At 34.3% G+C, this 15,785-nt stretch overlaps 4 protein-coding genes across 5 annotated transcripts; 2 read left to right on the forward strand and 2 right to left on the reverse strand.

The window, feature by feature from the left end:
- The first annotated feature begins 5,996 nt into the window (after positions 1-5,996).
- LOC106318236 (serine/threonine-protein kinase Nek7) lies at positions 5,997-9,704 on the forward strand. Its single transcript, XM_013756130.1, has 14 exons — positions 5,997-6,134; positions 6,194-6,359; positions 6,600-6,666; positions 6,819-6,884; positions 6,973-7,019; positions 7,110-7,155; positions 7,255-7,335; positions 7,419-7,461; positions 7,539-7,588; positions 7,690-7,771; positions 7,860-7,909; positions 7,985-8,058; positions 8,533-8,584; positions 8,663-9,704. Exons 2-14 carry the CDS (start codon positions 6,229-6,231, stop codon positions 9,521-9,523), a joined length of 1,650 nt encoding a protein of 549 aa, XP_013611584.1. The 5' UTR covers positions 5,997-6,134; positions 6,194-6,228; the 3' UTR covers positions 9,524-9,704.
- Positions 9,705-9,967: 263 nt separating this feature from the next.
- LOC106297269 (protein cornichon homolog 1-like) lies at positions 9,968-11,290 on the reverse strand. The gene is made up of 4 exons (XM_013733548.1): positions 11,118-11,290; positions 10,494-10,675; positions 10,290-10,412; positions 9,968-10,200 (listed from the first exon to the last, which is right to left on the reverse strand). The coding sequence occupies exons 1-4, from the start codon at positions 11,190-11,192 to the stop codon at positions 10,140-10,142; spliced, it is 441 nt and encodes a 146-aa protein (XP_013589002.1). The 5' UTR covers positions 11,193-11,290; the 3' UTR covers positions 9,968-10,139.
- Positions 11,291-11,468: 178 nt separating this feature from the next.
- On the reverse strand, positions 11,469-13,173 carry LOC106293533 (chaperone protein dnaJ 6-like). Of its 2 annotated transcripts, none has more exons than XM_013729216.1 (8): positions 13,070-13,173; positions 12,862-12,960; positions 12,692-12,793; positions 12,453-12,512; positions 12,271-12,377; positions 12,106-12,188; positions 11,925-12,015; positions 11,469-11,847 (listed from the first exon to the last, which is right to left on the reverse strand). In XM_013729216.1, the coding sequence occupies exons 1-8, from the start codon at positions 13,112-13,114 to the stop codon at positions 11,640-11,642; spliced, it is 795 nt and encodes a 264-aa protein (XP_013584670.1). In that variant the 5' UTR covers positions 13,115-13,173; the 3' UTR covers positions 11,469-11,639. The 2 variants fall into 2 exon arrangements, with proteins under 2 accessions (XP_013584670.1, XP_013584676.1); XM_013729222.1 differs by having other exon boundaries at positions 12,692-12,769; positions 13,070-13,155.
- Positions 13,174-13,808: 635 nt separating this feature from the next.
- LOC106323558 (ras-related protein RABA4d) lies at positions 13,809-15,400 on the forward strand. The gene is made up of 2 exons (XM_013761664.1): positions 13,809-14,137; positions 14,891-15,400. The coding sequence occupies exons 1-2, from the start codon at positions 13,911-13,913 to the stop codon at positions 15,330-15,332; spliced, it is 669 nt and encodes a 222-aa protein (XP_013617118.1). The 5' UTR covers positions 13,809-13,910; the 3' UTR covers positions 15,333-15,400.
- The last annotated feature ends 385 nt before the right edge of the window (positions 15,401-15,785 follow it).

The following is a 15,785-nucleotide window of genomic DNA, read 5'->3' on the forward strand; positions in this document are numbered from 1 at the left end:
ATTGATGACATTTTCGTAAATTATATGAACTTGTGGGGTGAATAGGGCAAAACCAATTTTCAAAAAAAAATGAAATTAGTTTTGTGTTTGACTTTAAGTTATAGGTCAATTCTGCAAAAAGCCCTTTTTTTCTTCCTCGTTTGAATTACAATTCCATGTTCTCTATTTGTTTTTTTTATTTTTATGTACTTTCTTAAATAAAACTGAAAAGGTATAGTCTACTCTAAAATTACTACCATTAAGAAATATTTGTTCTTAATCTTGGTGCTTTGGAACTTCTAACACCAACTTTATTCATAATGTAAAGGGAAAAGGGGAAAGTACTAGGGATTCAGAGAGCGAAGCTTGCTTAGCGAAGGGACTCTTCTGTTTTTTGAATTAGAAAGTCTTAATAAACTTTTTTTTTCTTGGCATGATCTCTCTGGTGAAACAGCGGTGATCACGACATGTACGTACCTTTTCTTTCAACTCAAGACTGGATAAGATCACTCAACTATTCTATCATTGATGGCTGGCGGCCGTGGATGATTCACACAACCAATTCTCTGGGTACAAATTAACCAGTTTTTGTTTTACATTCTAACAAATGGACACACACCTTTAAGATCAAACAATTTATTTTGTATTGCAGATACACAAGGACTTATAAGATGACATTTGCCACAGTGAAAGCAAGTCTTACATGTTCTTATTACATTAATGAAAAGAGCTTTTTTATACTCGAGAGTTTCTCAGTTTTTGTGGGTTTTGTTTATAGGGATGGTGTATAAACCAGAGGAGTGCTCAGTCATGTTCGAGAGATGGATTAATGGCCAGCCTCTGTAACATTCTATCTATCAGCGATTTGGTTGAAAACCTTTTGCAAAATCTTGATATGGTGATGTCTACATAGTTTATCTCTGGCTTAGATATAGCAACACTTACTGTTGTTCAATAAAAAAAAGCTGGTTAATCTTAACATTGATAAGAATGTGAATCAGATAGAAAAAAAGTTACCACGCTAGAGTGATAAATCTGTGATAGTCTTGATTATGTAAGACCTACACAAATCATACAAAGGTGTGTTTAGTGTCTCACCTTATCGTTTTCTTTTCTTCCCTAAAGAGTTCTTCTCCGGGTGGCTGTGGCTTAGAACGCACAACAACTCCATAGAGCTCTCTCAGTATCTATGTCAAATATATACAAGAACAAAAAAAAAACTAATGCATGTTATTGAGTGTACACACATGACACATGCATCATGCAAAATCTACATGCACACATGCACGATTTAAACAATGATAATAAACATTATCTGATTCCTACGTAAACAAATCTCTTTGGGCAGACTTGCTTTCTTGAGTTTTATCAGCGTGTACTATATAATTTCACCTTTGTGTTAGAGCCTAAATAAAAAGGACAACTTATATGATGCATGCATATTTGTTGGAGGTGGCACTAAATACACCTATTCATCAAAAACTGATCTATTTATAATCACTTCCTATGTATTGAATCGGTCATTTGAACAAGTCATACTTTTATTTTGGCTCCTACCGGTGACCTTTGGTGACCTTTACGAAGAATGAATAAAAAAGGAACGTATAGGAATAAATGAAAATTTAACTTTGTAAATTAAAAAAATAGAAACCAGTGAGCTATCCTCCCTTGTTTTAGGATTTGATTTCCATCTTCAATATATCCACTTCTTGCTCATTCCAGTTCGCTATTTAAAGACCTCAAGACATACAACGTTTCTCCAAAACTAATTAAATTGTTTCAAATTTCTCAACAAATAAATATTAGAGGTTATTTAATTATCAAGAGCTACTAATTAAACCGAAAAAATGAAGACCATTCCACTAATGTGCATCGCCTTCGTCATACTCTTGACTTCAAGAGTGATTGCAGTAAAGTTGATTCCTGCCTGCGTGAGATTCCTAAATTTAGCCAGTGGAAGGCCAAATGTTGTACACCTTGGAGCGGGCCTGTAACACTGAAGTTAACAACATGTGCATGTAAGTTAATGAAACAAAGGTATAAGCCTCCAATTCCTGGTCCGAATGTCAGACCCTACGGTAGTGGTGGTCGTTCGAATCCTATTACCCAACTTTTAAGAGCTTGTGAAATAGCCAGTGAAGCCTCTGAACGATTCAAATGTTAACATGTGAGCATAAAATAGTCAAGCCACTAATGATCGTCAAACCAAACTGGAGATAATAAGATATAGTAACTAATTGATTATTTCCCAATTTCATTTTTATCATTTTAATTACGTTGTTGTTCAATAAAGAGAGAGAATTAGTGTTGTTTATGTTCATGCTCGTGTGAATTACGATTCCATGTTCTTTTTTTGTTTCTATGTATTTTCCTATATTTTAAGTAAATAAAACAGAAAAAAGGTATAGTCTACTCTAGTCAGGCCTGACTTTAGATTAACCAAGATTTGTAATACAGAATTTTCATTCTATATACTTATGCTCTTCTTCCTCACATCCCTCTTGCTCCAAATTATGTCTTCCTCTTAATTATCAACTTCCATCTTCTAAACTTTGAGAACAGATCCCAACGGGTTCATACAAAAAGATATATCGTCCAGATTTAATATCTTCATTTCATCTAGAAGCTGTTCATCAAACTATGAGTATGAATGGAAGGTGGAGAAAAGATGGTTCTCATGCCTAGGTAGAGCATGCACTTGTGAAGTTTTCGTTCAACAAAAATAACAAACACATGGTGTTTCATTTACTAAAGTGATACTAGAACTTTTTGATCCACCAGTGTATCAGATAACTGAACAAAATGCATGGACTTCTTTTAACAGTAAAACCACTCCACATTTGGAGTGTAAAAGGCAGTCTATCTTTTTTTTAATTAACTAATTATCTTTACAATGATATAATCAAATTGTTTTATATGAGTTTTATTATTTAGACTAGATTCAACATTTTAACTTTTTGGTCATTCTTTAAATTAATAAAAAAAAATTAAAATTTTATAAAAACATCTCTTTTTTTAAAAAAATATTTATAATTTTGCTAAAAATTATATATTTATGATTTGTAAAGATCTCTTATACTTACTTTTAAAAAATATTGATTTTTAAAAATTATTTGTTAGTTAATAGTAAACCTCCAAAATATTAAACTATTCTACCAGAAATTATAATTATTTGAAATCATGAAAATTAGATATATATATATATATATATATATATATTTAGATTAGTTTCTATTATATTCCGATTTTTCTTGCATTTATAAATTATTTTAAAAGTAATTACTTTAATTGTGAAAAATAAATAATAATAAATTTTTTATATAAATTATTTTAAATGTGTACAATATTTTGGACCACTTTTTATACTCTTTGACCATTCAAATATATATTTTGGACCGCTAGATCCGCTAGATCTGTTTGATCCGCTAGATCTATTTGATCCGCTCTTATTACGTTCGATACGTTTGATCCGCTAGATCTGTTTGATCCGCTCTTATTACGTTCGATCCGCTTGATACGTTAGATCCACAACGCTAGATTCACTTTCTCCATTCGGAGCCTACGCAAAAAAAAAATATATAAAAGGACTCTTGAGGGTGAGAATGCAGAATTTGCCAAGGATTAAAGAAGATTAAAAAGATGACTTCTACAAGACTACAACCACAAATATGAAACAGTCGTGTGTTTTATGTTCCTAACTAGTGTTTTCCTGCGCTATGTGCAGTGAACAAATTTTAAATTTAAATATATTTTAAAATAAAATTGTCTTAATATTTTAGATTTTGTTATTTTATACCAATATTTTAATATAAATATTAATTTATTTAAACATAAGATTATGATAAAATGAATAATTTGATTTATTTAAAATAATATTTTAGATTGATTTTCATTTATTTTTTGGTTAAGATATATTAAATTAACTTGTATAATTTTTTAAAATTTTTTTTTTTTTGAAATTATCAAAATATAAAACTAAACAGAATTTCTAAAATTTGTAGATACGAAAAAAGAAAAAATGATATTACGATTAAAAAATTATAATTTTTTAAAAAGATTGTATAAAATTTGAAAAATCGTGTTTAATAATGAAAATTATATGATTATGAAAATATATTTAAATAATATTTTAAAATTTGTAAAATATTTATATTTTTATTATTATATTATTTAATGACATAATTGAATATATTTATTTTAATGATGTCATTACCATATTCTAAAAAGTTTACCAAAAATATAAATCTAATTAAATATAATTGTCATGTCATATTATCATAAGTCATGACATTAATTCTACCATTTCATGTCTTTTTTTATAGTGAAAATGATTATAGAAATGACATGTGTCTAATCACTTCTCAATTAATGTCTATGGATTTTTTTTTTAATCACTTCATAATTAATCGGGTATTTCCTAAGATCGTGCTAAATTTATGCTTCTTGGCAAACTTTACAATGAATGTGGATCAGCTATTTTGAATTAACCTATCCCGTGTTAATGATGCGAGCGTAAGATAGCCAACCAACGAAACCGCCAAGGATCGTCAAACCGAATTGGAGATGTTTTATCGTCAGTTATTTCCTAATTTCTTTTCTAATCATTTTAATTAAGTTATTATTTAATAAGGAGAGATAATTGGTCTCGTTTATGGTCATGAACCATCTCTCTCCCATTTTTATCTTGTTCGTTTGAATTACGATTCCATGTTCTTTTCATTTTACATTTTATGTTTTTTTTTACCAATATGTATTTTCCTCACACAGACGGATTTGTATATGATTTTTTAAAAAAATCTGCGTGACTCATGATCCCAAATAAAGGGACAAGTTTTATGACTACTGAAAATTAAACAACAATTTATGCGACCTGCCGACGATTACGGTTGGTCATTAAAAAATGCATATATAAGGCGGGATTAGGTACAAGACTACACCTAATCAAATGATAATCCCTTAATAATAGTTGACTACCATTGAAGAAATATACACAAGATATTATAAATAAATTTTGGGAATATATGATAAAAAATATTCTTATAAAGATATTATAATAATTTGGGAATTTAATTGAAAAGAAAAAAAACTTTTAATATATTATAGACAAGGAATCCTAAAATAATCACATACGAATCTAAACATCAAGGCCTACCGAAAAAATAATTTTTATTATTAAAAAAGTTAAAATGGGTAACCATATAATTTAAATTTGACATTGTAAAGATAACTATTCTAATAAAAATATTTAGTAAGAAAATACTCTCTCTGTTTCAATTTAGTTGTCTTGTAGAATAAAATTTTGTTTTAAAATAAATGTCGTTTTAGAGTTTTAATACAAAATTTATAAACAATATTTTTCAGTTTATTTTTTTTATTGGTTGAAATATTGTAAAGTGTTGAGTAATTATGTTTTTATTTTGAAAATATATAAAATTAAGTATTTTCTTAATTTGTGTGCATAACCTAAAATGATAACTAAAATGGAACGGATAAAAAAAGTTTTAGTAGTTTACCATTTCTACCTTAATAGTATTACATTCACAAGTTAGCTAAGTTTAATCAAATATCTTTAAAAAAAAAAAAACTTAGGTGAAAACGCAGCTATTTTAATTAAAACCACTCAAATGTTATGATAGCATTTAAAAATAATAAATACTTGAGCATATAAAACTTAAATCTCAATAGAATATAACTCACGGGACTTTTCATGTTGTCAATAAATAGAATAACAACTCTTTAATCCGTTTACATTTATTTGAATTCAATTTAGCTCCCGGAATAAATACATAAATAAAGAATGTTTTTCATTTATAATTCTTTTCTGGAGTATGCGCGTTATAATTTTCAAATCGAATTGCCGACACTCCACTAAAAGAAAGAAAGAAAAAGAAATCGTCAAAACACTACTCATTTGACAACAAATAATATTTTTAAAACAAAAACGTATAATATTAAATATTAAATAGTAAATAAAAGGTATATTAGGAAGAAGGAAAAAAGAAACTGAAAAAGTAAATAATGGTAGACTACTACTATACAATGGATGTCCCAATGAGATTAGAGTCTTGAGAGAGAGAGAGAGAGAGTAGAGACGATTTCAACCTCCCTCCGTCGTCGCCGTCCTTGGACCGTACTTACCGCAACTTCTCATCTCCTCGTGAAAGCCGAGAGCTTTTTTTTTTTCTCTTTACAACTCGTCGTCCTCAAGCTGAAATCGTGTTTCTTCGGGTGGGGTTGTTGTGAGATTTCATGCAAATGGACTTTGAAGAAGAAGAAGAAGCTCACAAGTTCACTCCCGACAACTATCTTGTCGTGGAGCAGGTCAGAAGAGGCAAGTCTACTTCCGATTTCGTGGTTCTTCACAGAATCGACGACAGAAAGTAAAGACTCTTTTGCTGCTTCTTTATACCCCCTTAACTTGGTTTCCTTTTTCAGACAAATGGGGTTTTGTAGTGATTTTAGTTTTGAACCCCAAAATTGCCGACAAAGGTTTTGTCTTTTCTTGTCTGAAATTTCCATGGAAATACAAAAATTGGTTTTTTTTTTTACAATTGTGTGTGTTGTGATAATGTTGGTCTCTAGCTACCTTTTCGTTCCTTACGTTTCTTGTCTCCGTTTAGGTATGCAATGAAGAAGGTTTCCCTGGCTAAACACACTGAGAAGTTAAAGCAAATCGCTTGCCAAGAGGTAACTTTGAATCTATCACTGGTTATTTTGTTAACTATGGTTTCTAAATTAACATATATATATTTATACCAATGTGTTAACTTGTTAACTTCAAATCACTCTTTTCATAGTCTCATATGTAAATCAGCTTCTTGATATGTTTTGTGTTGCAGTTAAAATCGCTCTCAAAATTAAGCAATCCTTATATCGTTGAATATGAAGATTCTTTGATTGATGAGGTAAAAGGATTTAGATATAACAGGTTTTATTAAGATTATCATCAATCAGCATTCACATGTTTTTTTTTTTACTTTCTCTTTAAAACAGGACAATAACGCCTGCATTTTTACTGCTTACTGTGAGGGAGGAAACATGTGAGTTATTCTTCCTTGAAATGAAATTACATATGAATATGATTAGTGAATCAAAAATAACAACTCTTCTTTTTTTTGTTACCAAATCAGGGCTAATGCTATCAAGAAAGCCAGAGGAAAGTTATTTCCAGAGGAGGTAACCCTTCTACACTTCAGTTTCTTCTTTTGTTTCTCTTTATACTTGTTACCTCCACATTGTTACTGTCTTGCTGGTCATAAACATGTGATTCTGCAGAGTATCTTTAAATGGCTGGCACAATTGTTACTAGCTGTTAACTATTTGCATTCAAACCGTGTACTCCACATGGACCTTACGGTACATCTTTCATCATTACTTTTCCTGCTGTGTGTCTCTTTTTGGTAAAGAATAACGCTCTGAATGTCGAATAATCTCTGCAGTGCTCAAACATCTTCCTTCCAAAACATGATCACGTCCAGCTTGGTATGATGATAAATGAGAAGAATAATTTTACTCTTTCCCACTATAAACTTAGCTTTAGATTACTACTCACGGTGCAGGCAACTATGGTTTGGCGAAACTCATCAATCCAGAAAAGCCTGCTTCCTTGGTGTGTTCTCTAAACACCTTTTTGTATTTTTTCTTTATGCAATCTCTCTGGACCACCCATTTGTATATTTACTATCTCAAAAACAAATCATTTCTTCTCAGGTTCCGGGAATTGCTAACAGCATGTGTCCTGAGGTTTTAGAAGATGAACCGTATGGATATAAATCTGACATATGGTCGCTAGGTAAGTTACGAGAATCAAAATCCCAATATGTTGAGACTTTTAAGTTACTGATAAGAATCACACTTTTAATGCGTCTTGCTTTCTTCAGGTTGCTGTATGTATGAAATTACATCACACCAGCCTGCTTTTAAAGCTCAGGTAGGCATGGTCTTAGCTAAGTGTTTCCATGTGAGTATATGAAACTAAAGTTGTGATGGAAAAAAAACTTAACAGGATAAGGCTGGACTCATCAACAAAATAAACAGATCTCTGATGTCTCCTCTTCCCATTGTCTACTCCTCTACCTTGTAAGTTTCTTCTTGTTTCCAAGATCATATAATATGCTTCATTACAATGCCACAAACAGCAAGCCTACGGGTTCGGGTAGTTTGGTTCGACCAAAATCTAGCTGAATATTGAACAGAAAAAAAGTTGGGTTCAGTATTCAGATAGTTCGGTAAAATTTTACCGAAACTAACCAAAGTTTTTGGTTTATTCCGATTAAGAATTCGGTTAAATTCGGATAATTTTGGTTAGTTTGGTTACTTCAGTTCGAAATTTTGGTTAATTCGACTAGTTAAGTTCGAAATTTGGTTAACAAATTTTTTTTTTAAAACAAACTAACCGATTACTGAACCGAAAACCGAAGTTTTTTATAAACCTGCCGAACTGAACCCAACTCCTCACCAAACTAACCGAAATTTTGGTTCAGTTCAGTTCAAAATCCCAGGCCTAACTAACAAACAGCATGAAACGTCTTACAAAACTGTTTCATATTACAGGAAGCAGATGATAAAGCTTATGCTGAGGAAGAAGCCTGAACATCGACCAACAGTAAGTTACAACATTAGATCATTGTGTGACACGTTTGACTAACAACAACACTAATGTTATTAACTAACTATTCTGCAGGCCTGCGAGTTGCTAAGGAACCCTTGTCTACAACCATACCTCCTTAAATGTCAAAACCTGTCTCCTATGTATCTTCCTGTTTTCCCTATCAACAGCCCTAAGGATAAGGCAAGAAGAAGTTCACTGCCAGGCAAGTTTGTGAAGGAGAGAGAAGAGATGGAGAAGAGCGAGGTGTCTCGCAGCTTGGAGAACCTATATCCGTTTTGGACTAAAACAGAGACTGGTTCTAGCAGCTCATCGCAACCAGCATCATCCACGAATGAAACAGATGACAAGCCTGAGACAAAAAGAATCGATCCAAGCTGCGACACATTGAAGGTTTCTGAGCCTATTAGCAATAAGACAAAACCTGAGATGGCAATCTGCACTACAGAGAAGCAGAAGGAAGAGAATGATGTGCCAAAAGAATGGGAAAACATGATCTCCTCCGGGGAGGCTCAGTTACTTGATGTTGATGTCGAGATTGTGAGTGCACAAGAAGGTTTATGTTTCACTCAAGAAGCTGAGGCAATTCCGGAACCAAAGGATCAGAGAAAGCTGTCAATCTCTAGCTCTGAAGTTGTAGCAGAAAGTGAGCGTTTGCCTGGAAGCGTTGGGGTGGAGGAAGCAAAGACGGTGAAGCTAACAGCGAGTGAGATGTCTTCTGTGCTGAGTAAGCTCACAAATCTAGGTCCACCACAGAGCAAAGAGAGAGCAGATGCATTGGAGTGTTTGTTGGAGAAATGTGCAGGGCTTGTGAAGCAGGAGAAATATGAAGAACTTGCTGGTTTGCTTACACCGTTTGGGGAAGACGGTGTTTCGGCTAGGGACACTGCTATTTGGTTTGCAAAGACACTCTTGTCTTCTGATAAACTCAACTAAGGAACCTGATTTGAGTTTTGAGTTTGAGAAAAAAAACCATTTTCTTTATTTGTCAAATATGTAGAAATCTCTTTGTTTTTGCTCATTGCTTCCCCAATTGTAGTTTGTGAACACTCTGCTTTTCTATGTAATATCTACTGCAACTAAGTTATATATTTGATTGTGAGCTAGTTTTCTCTTACTGGTACATTTTTCATCCCTTTGAGCTTCCTTTCATCTCCATTGTCAACTGACTTTTCTAGTGTTTTAAACATCGTTCTAGACGGTGCTTATGCGTCTGACTAGTCGATAAATTGTGCTTAAACGAAATGATTTTTAAACCGATTTTTTAAAATATCAGTTTTTAAACCGATTTTTTAAAATATTGGTCTTAAAAAATCGTCAGTTTTTAAACCGATTTTTTAAAATATCGGTCTAGAAGATAAAAAAATCGGTCTAGCACATGCCTAATCAATAATCTTGTATAAAGCACCAAACAAGCGTCTAGCTATTTCTTGAACATTGGATTTTTCTGATGAATTGTCAACATCATATAAGACAATTAGAATCATGAGTAAATCCCTAATTGACTAATTCTAAAGCAGCAGCGTCACAAATTTCTATAACAACACACTAATCAAAACAGATGAAGTAGATCATCGTCCTCCGTTAAGCTGTAGACCACCGAGAGAGTAAGCCTGTAAGAAAAAAAATGTGTTGTGGACTCATTAACTTCATTGTAGAAGAACCAAACAGAGAGATGTAATTATATTTTTTTTTTGGTTACCTAAAGACAACCAGGATGAAGAGAGAGATGTAGAACCCAAGCTTGGTAAACCGGAGCTTCTTTTCAAAGTCAATACCACGGAACACTTCAGTGACATCAACAAGATGTCGTCGCTTATTGTATCTGTAAACCGTTTGATTAGATTCCATACATGTCAAATCAAGAAACAAGAATATGGTTAGAGAGAAAGAGAGAGAGACTTACAGCATAGCGTGATAGCATGTAACAGGGAGAGACACGAGGAAAAAGAACCAATGCCAAGTGAGGAGGAAGAGAAGGCAGAGTGAGCCTTGGAGGAGAAACTCAGGCAGCACCAATCGGTTGATACAGGTTGATGTTTCAAAAGGGTTCATGTGATCAGCTTCTAAATCCGTTAAACATATAACCTATATACATTATCAGAAAACACTCAACACTTCAGCAAGAGGTGATAGTGTGTGAATAAACAATATTGTTTTATCTCATTCCATCACTTTCTTCACCCTATAACTCTCAGCTCATCAACTTTACACTAAAGAAAAATCATCTAACAGAGTCTTTAAGATTAACCAAAAGCAAAATAATCAACAGAGAAACCTCTTTAGAGATAAAATTATCTTGCAGGATTTCTCAATTGGTGAGAGGTTTATTAGTACAAAATTTTGAACACCAACAAAAGCTAAGAACCTAAGAATGGTTTTTTCACAGCTACGAAGGCGTATGCTAGCTAGGATTCAGGTAATAAATTGTGAACAGTTGTTATACTACACACGCACGAATGGAACAGTAAAAAATCCTTAGGACAGATCTCGAATTGAGAATCTGAGGGGGAGAAAAGGTGGGATGGACCTGATAGAAGACGGAAGCGACGAGGGCTAAGCTGATAACGAAGGAGATAATCCATAAGAATAAATCCCATGCCATTGTTTCTTTGAGGAAGGATTCGAGACCAACAACTATATTACTACTACCAAATCTCTCTTGCTGCTTCCTTCTCTTCTTTTTTTTTTAGGTTTAGGTCGTTGCTGTTAAAAACTCGATTTTTTATAATAACAAAGCCAAATATGTATGTACTTTAACTTATGAGTTCTGTCGGAAACTTTACTTTTTCTTGTCGGCATATTTTCTTCTTCTTTTTTTTTTGGCAAGGTTACAGGCGAAACACTGTCTTGTTTAAAGGTAAGAAAGATACTTTTCAAATATTGCAACAAGGAGAGAGCAGAGATTAGCATTCCAATAAGAGATTCACAAACACCGTCTGTCACAGAATTTTTTTAACCTTAGGAAACAAACGTTTGATATATAAATTCTACAGACTTTTCTTGTCCATCACACACTAACATAGTGAGTGATACTACTCCCCCAAAAGCTTCACTTTCTTCTTGACTTCTTTGTTGATGAAACCCGGCTTTCGACTTTTTTCCTGGCAGCTTCGAACTCTTCTTCGTTTGGCTCAGCGTCAGCACTGCTACCATACCTGGAGGCAAGTGAAGAGAACATTGTATCGAACTTATCTTTCCTCGAATCTCTTCGCTTTGAAATTAGAGCGTAAAGATCTGTCTCTGCGCTCTCTTTTGCTCTACAAGTATGGAAACTTGAAACATGTTACAAGAAAGTTTTTACATTAAAGAGGGAAATCATTGGAAAAAAACTTACTTGTGTCTCATCTTTTGGGGACTAGTAGGAGGTTTTATTTCTGAGATTTCCTTTGCCCATTTCTTGTAAGCTTTTGTTGACTTCACCTCTCCTACATAAGTGAAACAATGGTTTTATAGCACACAAACAAATGCGCTTTTTTTTTTTACAAAGAACTAGTGGAACAGAGAGAGAAGCGTACCTGCTGCAATGGCCTCATCGATGATATCTTTGAAACGGTGTGAATCAAGCTTGGGGTCCGAGCAAAGCATTGAGTAGAAAAGCCTGGAAGAGATATAGTACCAACAATAAAGTTCATATAAATTTTAAAATAATGAATGAAAACAAGGGGGATGATAAGTTTTACCTGCTCATTTTACCCTTAAACTTGGTGTAGAGCTCAATCAAATCTTTCTTCTCAGACTCAGAACCTCTGTAGTTTGCCTCAAACTCTTCAATATCTTCCTCGGTGACCTATTTACACAAACGCCACAACAATCAGCAAGTGCAAGGAAACAGGACAATCAATTGTCGAAAGGTGTTTGTTACCTTCTTGTACATTGCCTTGAAGTAGTCCCTCAAGTTATCAACCACATCTCCCGAGAGATCCTAATGTGACAGGGAAAAAACAAGTTTGTAAGAAAAGAAATCTTGTAGTTTTCTTAAACCTGTGGCTTTCACCAATGCGTTTGAGCAGAAACTGGGAACAGTAAAAGAGACTAATAGAGTCAATACCATGGATAGTAACAAAACAACTGAAAATAAAAATCATAAAGAATCCAGCTCACAGCATCATCGACGGAGCCAGTTTGATCATAGACAGCCCTTTTCTCTTCATCACCGAGAATCGAAATCACCTTTTGCAGCTGCTGAAAATTCTCTTTAGCTTCCTGTTTGTTTAGACCAGAAGAATAAACAAACAAGTCAAAACATATGAGGAAAACAATAATGGGTGAACCTGGTCGTCCTTGTTTTTGTCAGGGTGAAGCCTCAAAGCCAACTTATGGTAAGCTTTCCTTATCTCCTGTTGAGTTGCTGTTTCTCCCACTCCAAGTACCTTCAACCATTTCGTTACAATTTGACAAAACAATCCAAACTAAACCGGATCCCAGAATCTAAAAGAATCTTTTAGATTGATAAAAGACAAAAGGAGAGCTTAGAGATACCTCGTAAAGACTTCTCTCGCTACTACATCCCCCATCGTTCTCCATTCTCAACCTTCTCGTTTTACTCAACAGCTATAAACCTCAGAGAAGCGGAACGAGTTAAAAAGAAGAAATGCTTCTTGGCGCCAATTGTTTCCAACCTTTTCTTTGTGTTGGCGCCTATTTTCTGAAAGGTATTAAATTTAACCGAAATTGGTTTGATGTGACCAAATAAATAAACCGAAGTTGATTTGGTATTTGTTCTTATGATTTGGAAACTAATCTCTTTACAAATTAACGGTTGTTCATTCATTGGTTTTTCTTTCGCTTTTTTTTTTATTTGGTTAATTTGAATTGAATACTTCTAATAATCGGTTCAGATAAAGACCACCGGTTAGGGGATTCAACGGTGACCAAGAGGCTATATGTAAAATAAACGGCCGAGATAATGTAGTCTAGGGTAAGATCTGTGATCCACGGCACATAGGAAGAAGAGTAACTGGGTCCCGCATGAGCCGTTAATCCTCTGTTTCTCTCTCTCGCGATTCCATTTTTGATCTGAGTTTCTTCCCTGTTCATGCTACATTCTGTCAGGGCCGGATCTGGGCCAAGCCCATTGAAACATTGGCATTAAGTCCCCAAAAATTTTAAACAATTTTTATATGGTTAAAAATCCTCAAATCATCACAAATTTTTTTTTTATAAATGTTCTTAAGAAATGTTTAAGGCCCCCATATTCTCAGATCCGGCTCTGCATTCCGTTGATTACACGAATCCGAGACTCTTCTTCGCGTGGATCTGTTTCAGACGATCGTGATCTGGAATATTATCTCGTGTCCGTTTTTTTTTTTTTGTTTTAAGGATGTCTAATTTGTATGGAGATTACAACCAAAAGATCGATTACGTGTTTAAAGTCGTCTTGATCGGTGATTCCGCGGTCGGAAAAACACAGCTGCTTGCTCGGTTCGCTAGGAATGAGTTTAGTGTCGATTCTAAAGCCACCATCGGTGTTGAGTTCCAGACTAAAACGCTCGTTATCGATAACAAAACCGTCAAAGCTCAGATTTGGGATACTGCTGGCCAAGAAAGGTTTGCTCATCTTCCACTTCACGCTACTTAATTGTCTCAATTCTTCATTCGCTTAGACAGTGACATGCATGCATGGTTATTATAACGTGGTAATAACATGTGGTTTCATTCTCTCAAAATTAACAACGTACCCATTTGTTAATGATCAGAAACATTCACAACTCATCCTTATTATTGATTAATGTTGGTAGAGATTGATGTTTTCGGATATTAGGCAAATAATTTAAGTAGATATATATATATATATATATGGTTACAGGATCGATGTTCTAATGTAAATCATCTCTGTTGAGAAAAGACTACTATGTTACCACTAAAGGGTTGACATAGTGGCTAAAATTCTTGGATCACCTGGCAGGGGTATATAAGGAGTCTCATGTTCGATTCTCGTTAGGAAAGACGTCCTGTTAATTTAACATGATTTGAACCTCATTCTTAGTACAAGCCTTCGGGGTCCAAAGCTTTTTAATCATTAAACAAAAAAAAACTAGTATGTTACACATGAAGAAAGTGGCAACAATATTCAGAGATGAATGTGAATTGTTTTGTAAGATACGTGAAAGTACGAAAACTACCGAACAACACCACAGTGCCTTTCGTACTCTATGCTTCTTTGTCATAACTCATAACAATTCACGAGTACCCATTTCAGAAACTAAGTTTCCCATTGACTTCCATAGTTTTGTACAATTAATTACCCTGTTTGTCATATATACATCAGGTTTTTACTGTTTTTTTTGTTTTTGTTTTCAGGTACCGGGCGGTGACAAGCGCATACTACCGTGGAGCTGTTGGGGCAATGTTGGTCTACGACATGACCAAACGTCAATCATTTGATCACATGGCTAAATGGCTAGAAGAGTTAAGAGGGCACGCGGACAAAAACATAGTGATTATGCTAATCGGAAACAAATGCGATCTCGGAAGCCTAAGAGCAGTGCCAACAGAAGACGCACAAGAGTTTGCACAAAGAGAAAACTTGTTCTTCATGGAAACCTCGGCTCTCGAAGCTACCAATGTCGAAACCGCGTTTTTGACCATCTTAACAGAGATTTATCGTATAATCAGCAAGAAATCACTGACGGTTGATGATGATGACGCCGATGGGAACTCGAGTCTCTTGAAGGGGACTAGGATTATCATTCCGAGCGAGGAGGAAAGTGGGAAGAGAGGTGGATGTTGCGGCAAAACGTAACTCCAAAGACAAAAGACAAAAGATTACATTCTTTTTTTTTTGTTGGGTTTCTTATTGTTTTTTGTTCATGTTAGGCCATTTGTTCTTGAAACGAAACAATAAGCCAAGGTTTACTAGAGAAAGAAGAGTTATGAGGGTGAAACCAAGAGCCCCTTTTTTTCACATACCACCATTATCTAGAAAAACAATATAAGCCAAGGATCACCACAAGAAAACACTCCGAATTCCGACGGAGCTTCCGACGGACACCAAGGTCGTCGGACATTTGCGACGGAATACTGACAAATTTCCGACCAAATCCAAAAAAATGAAGTCGTCGGAATTCCGTCGGCCATTTCCGACGGAATTCCGACGACATACGGTTCGTCGGAATTTTCCGACGACTTTTCGACGACATTCCGATAAAAAATGTAACCGTTGTAGTCGTCGGAAGTTCGTCGGTATATTCCGACG

This window comes from Brassica oleracea, chromosome C1 (assembly GCF_000695525.1).
Source record: "Brassica oleracea var. oleracea cultivar TO1000 chromosome C1, BOL, whole genome shotgun sequence".
In the NCBI taxonomy this organism is placed as follows: domain Eukaryota; kingdom Viridiplantae; phylum Streptophyta; class Magnoliopsida; order Brassicales; family Brassicaceae; genus Brassica; species Brassica oleracea.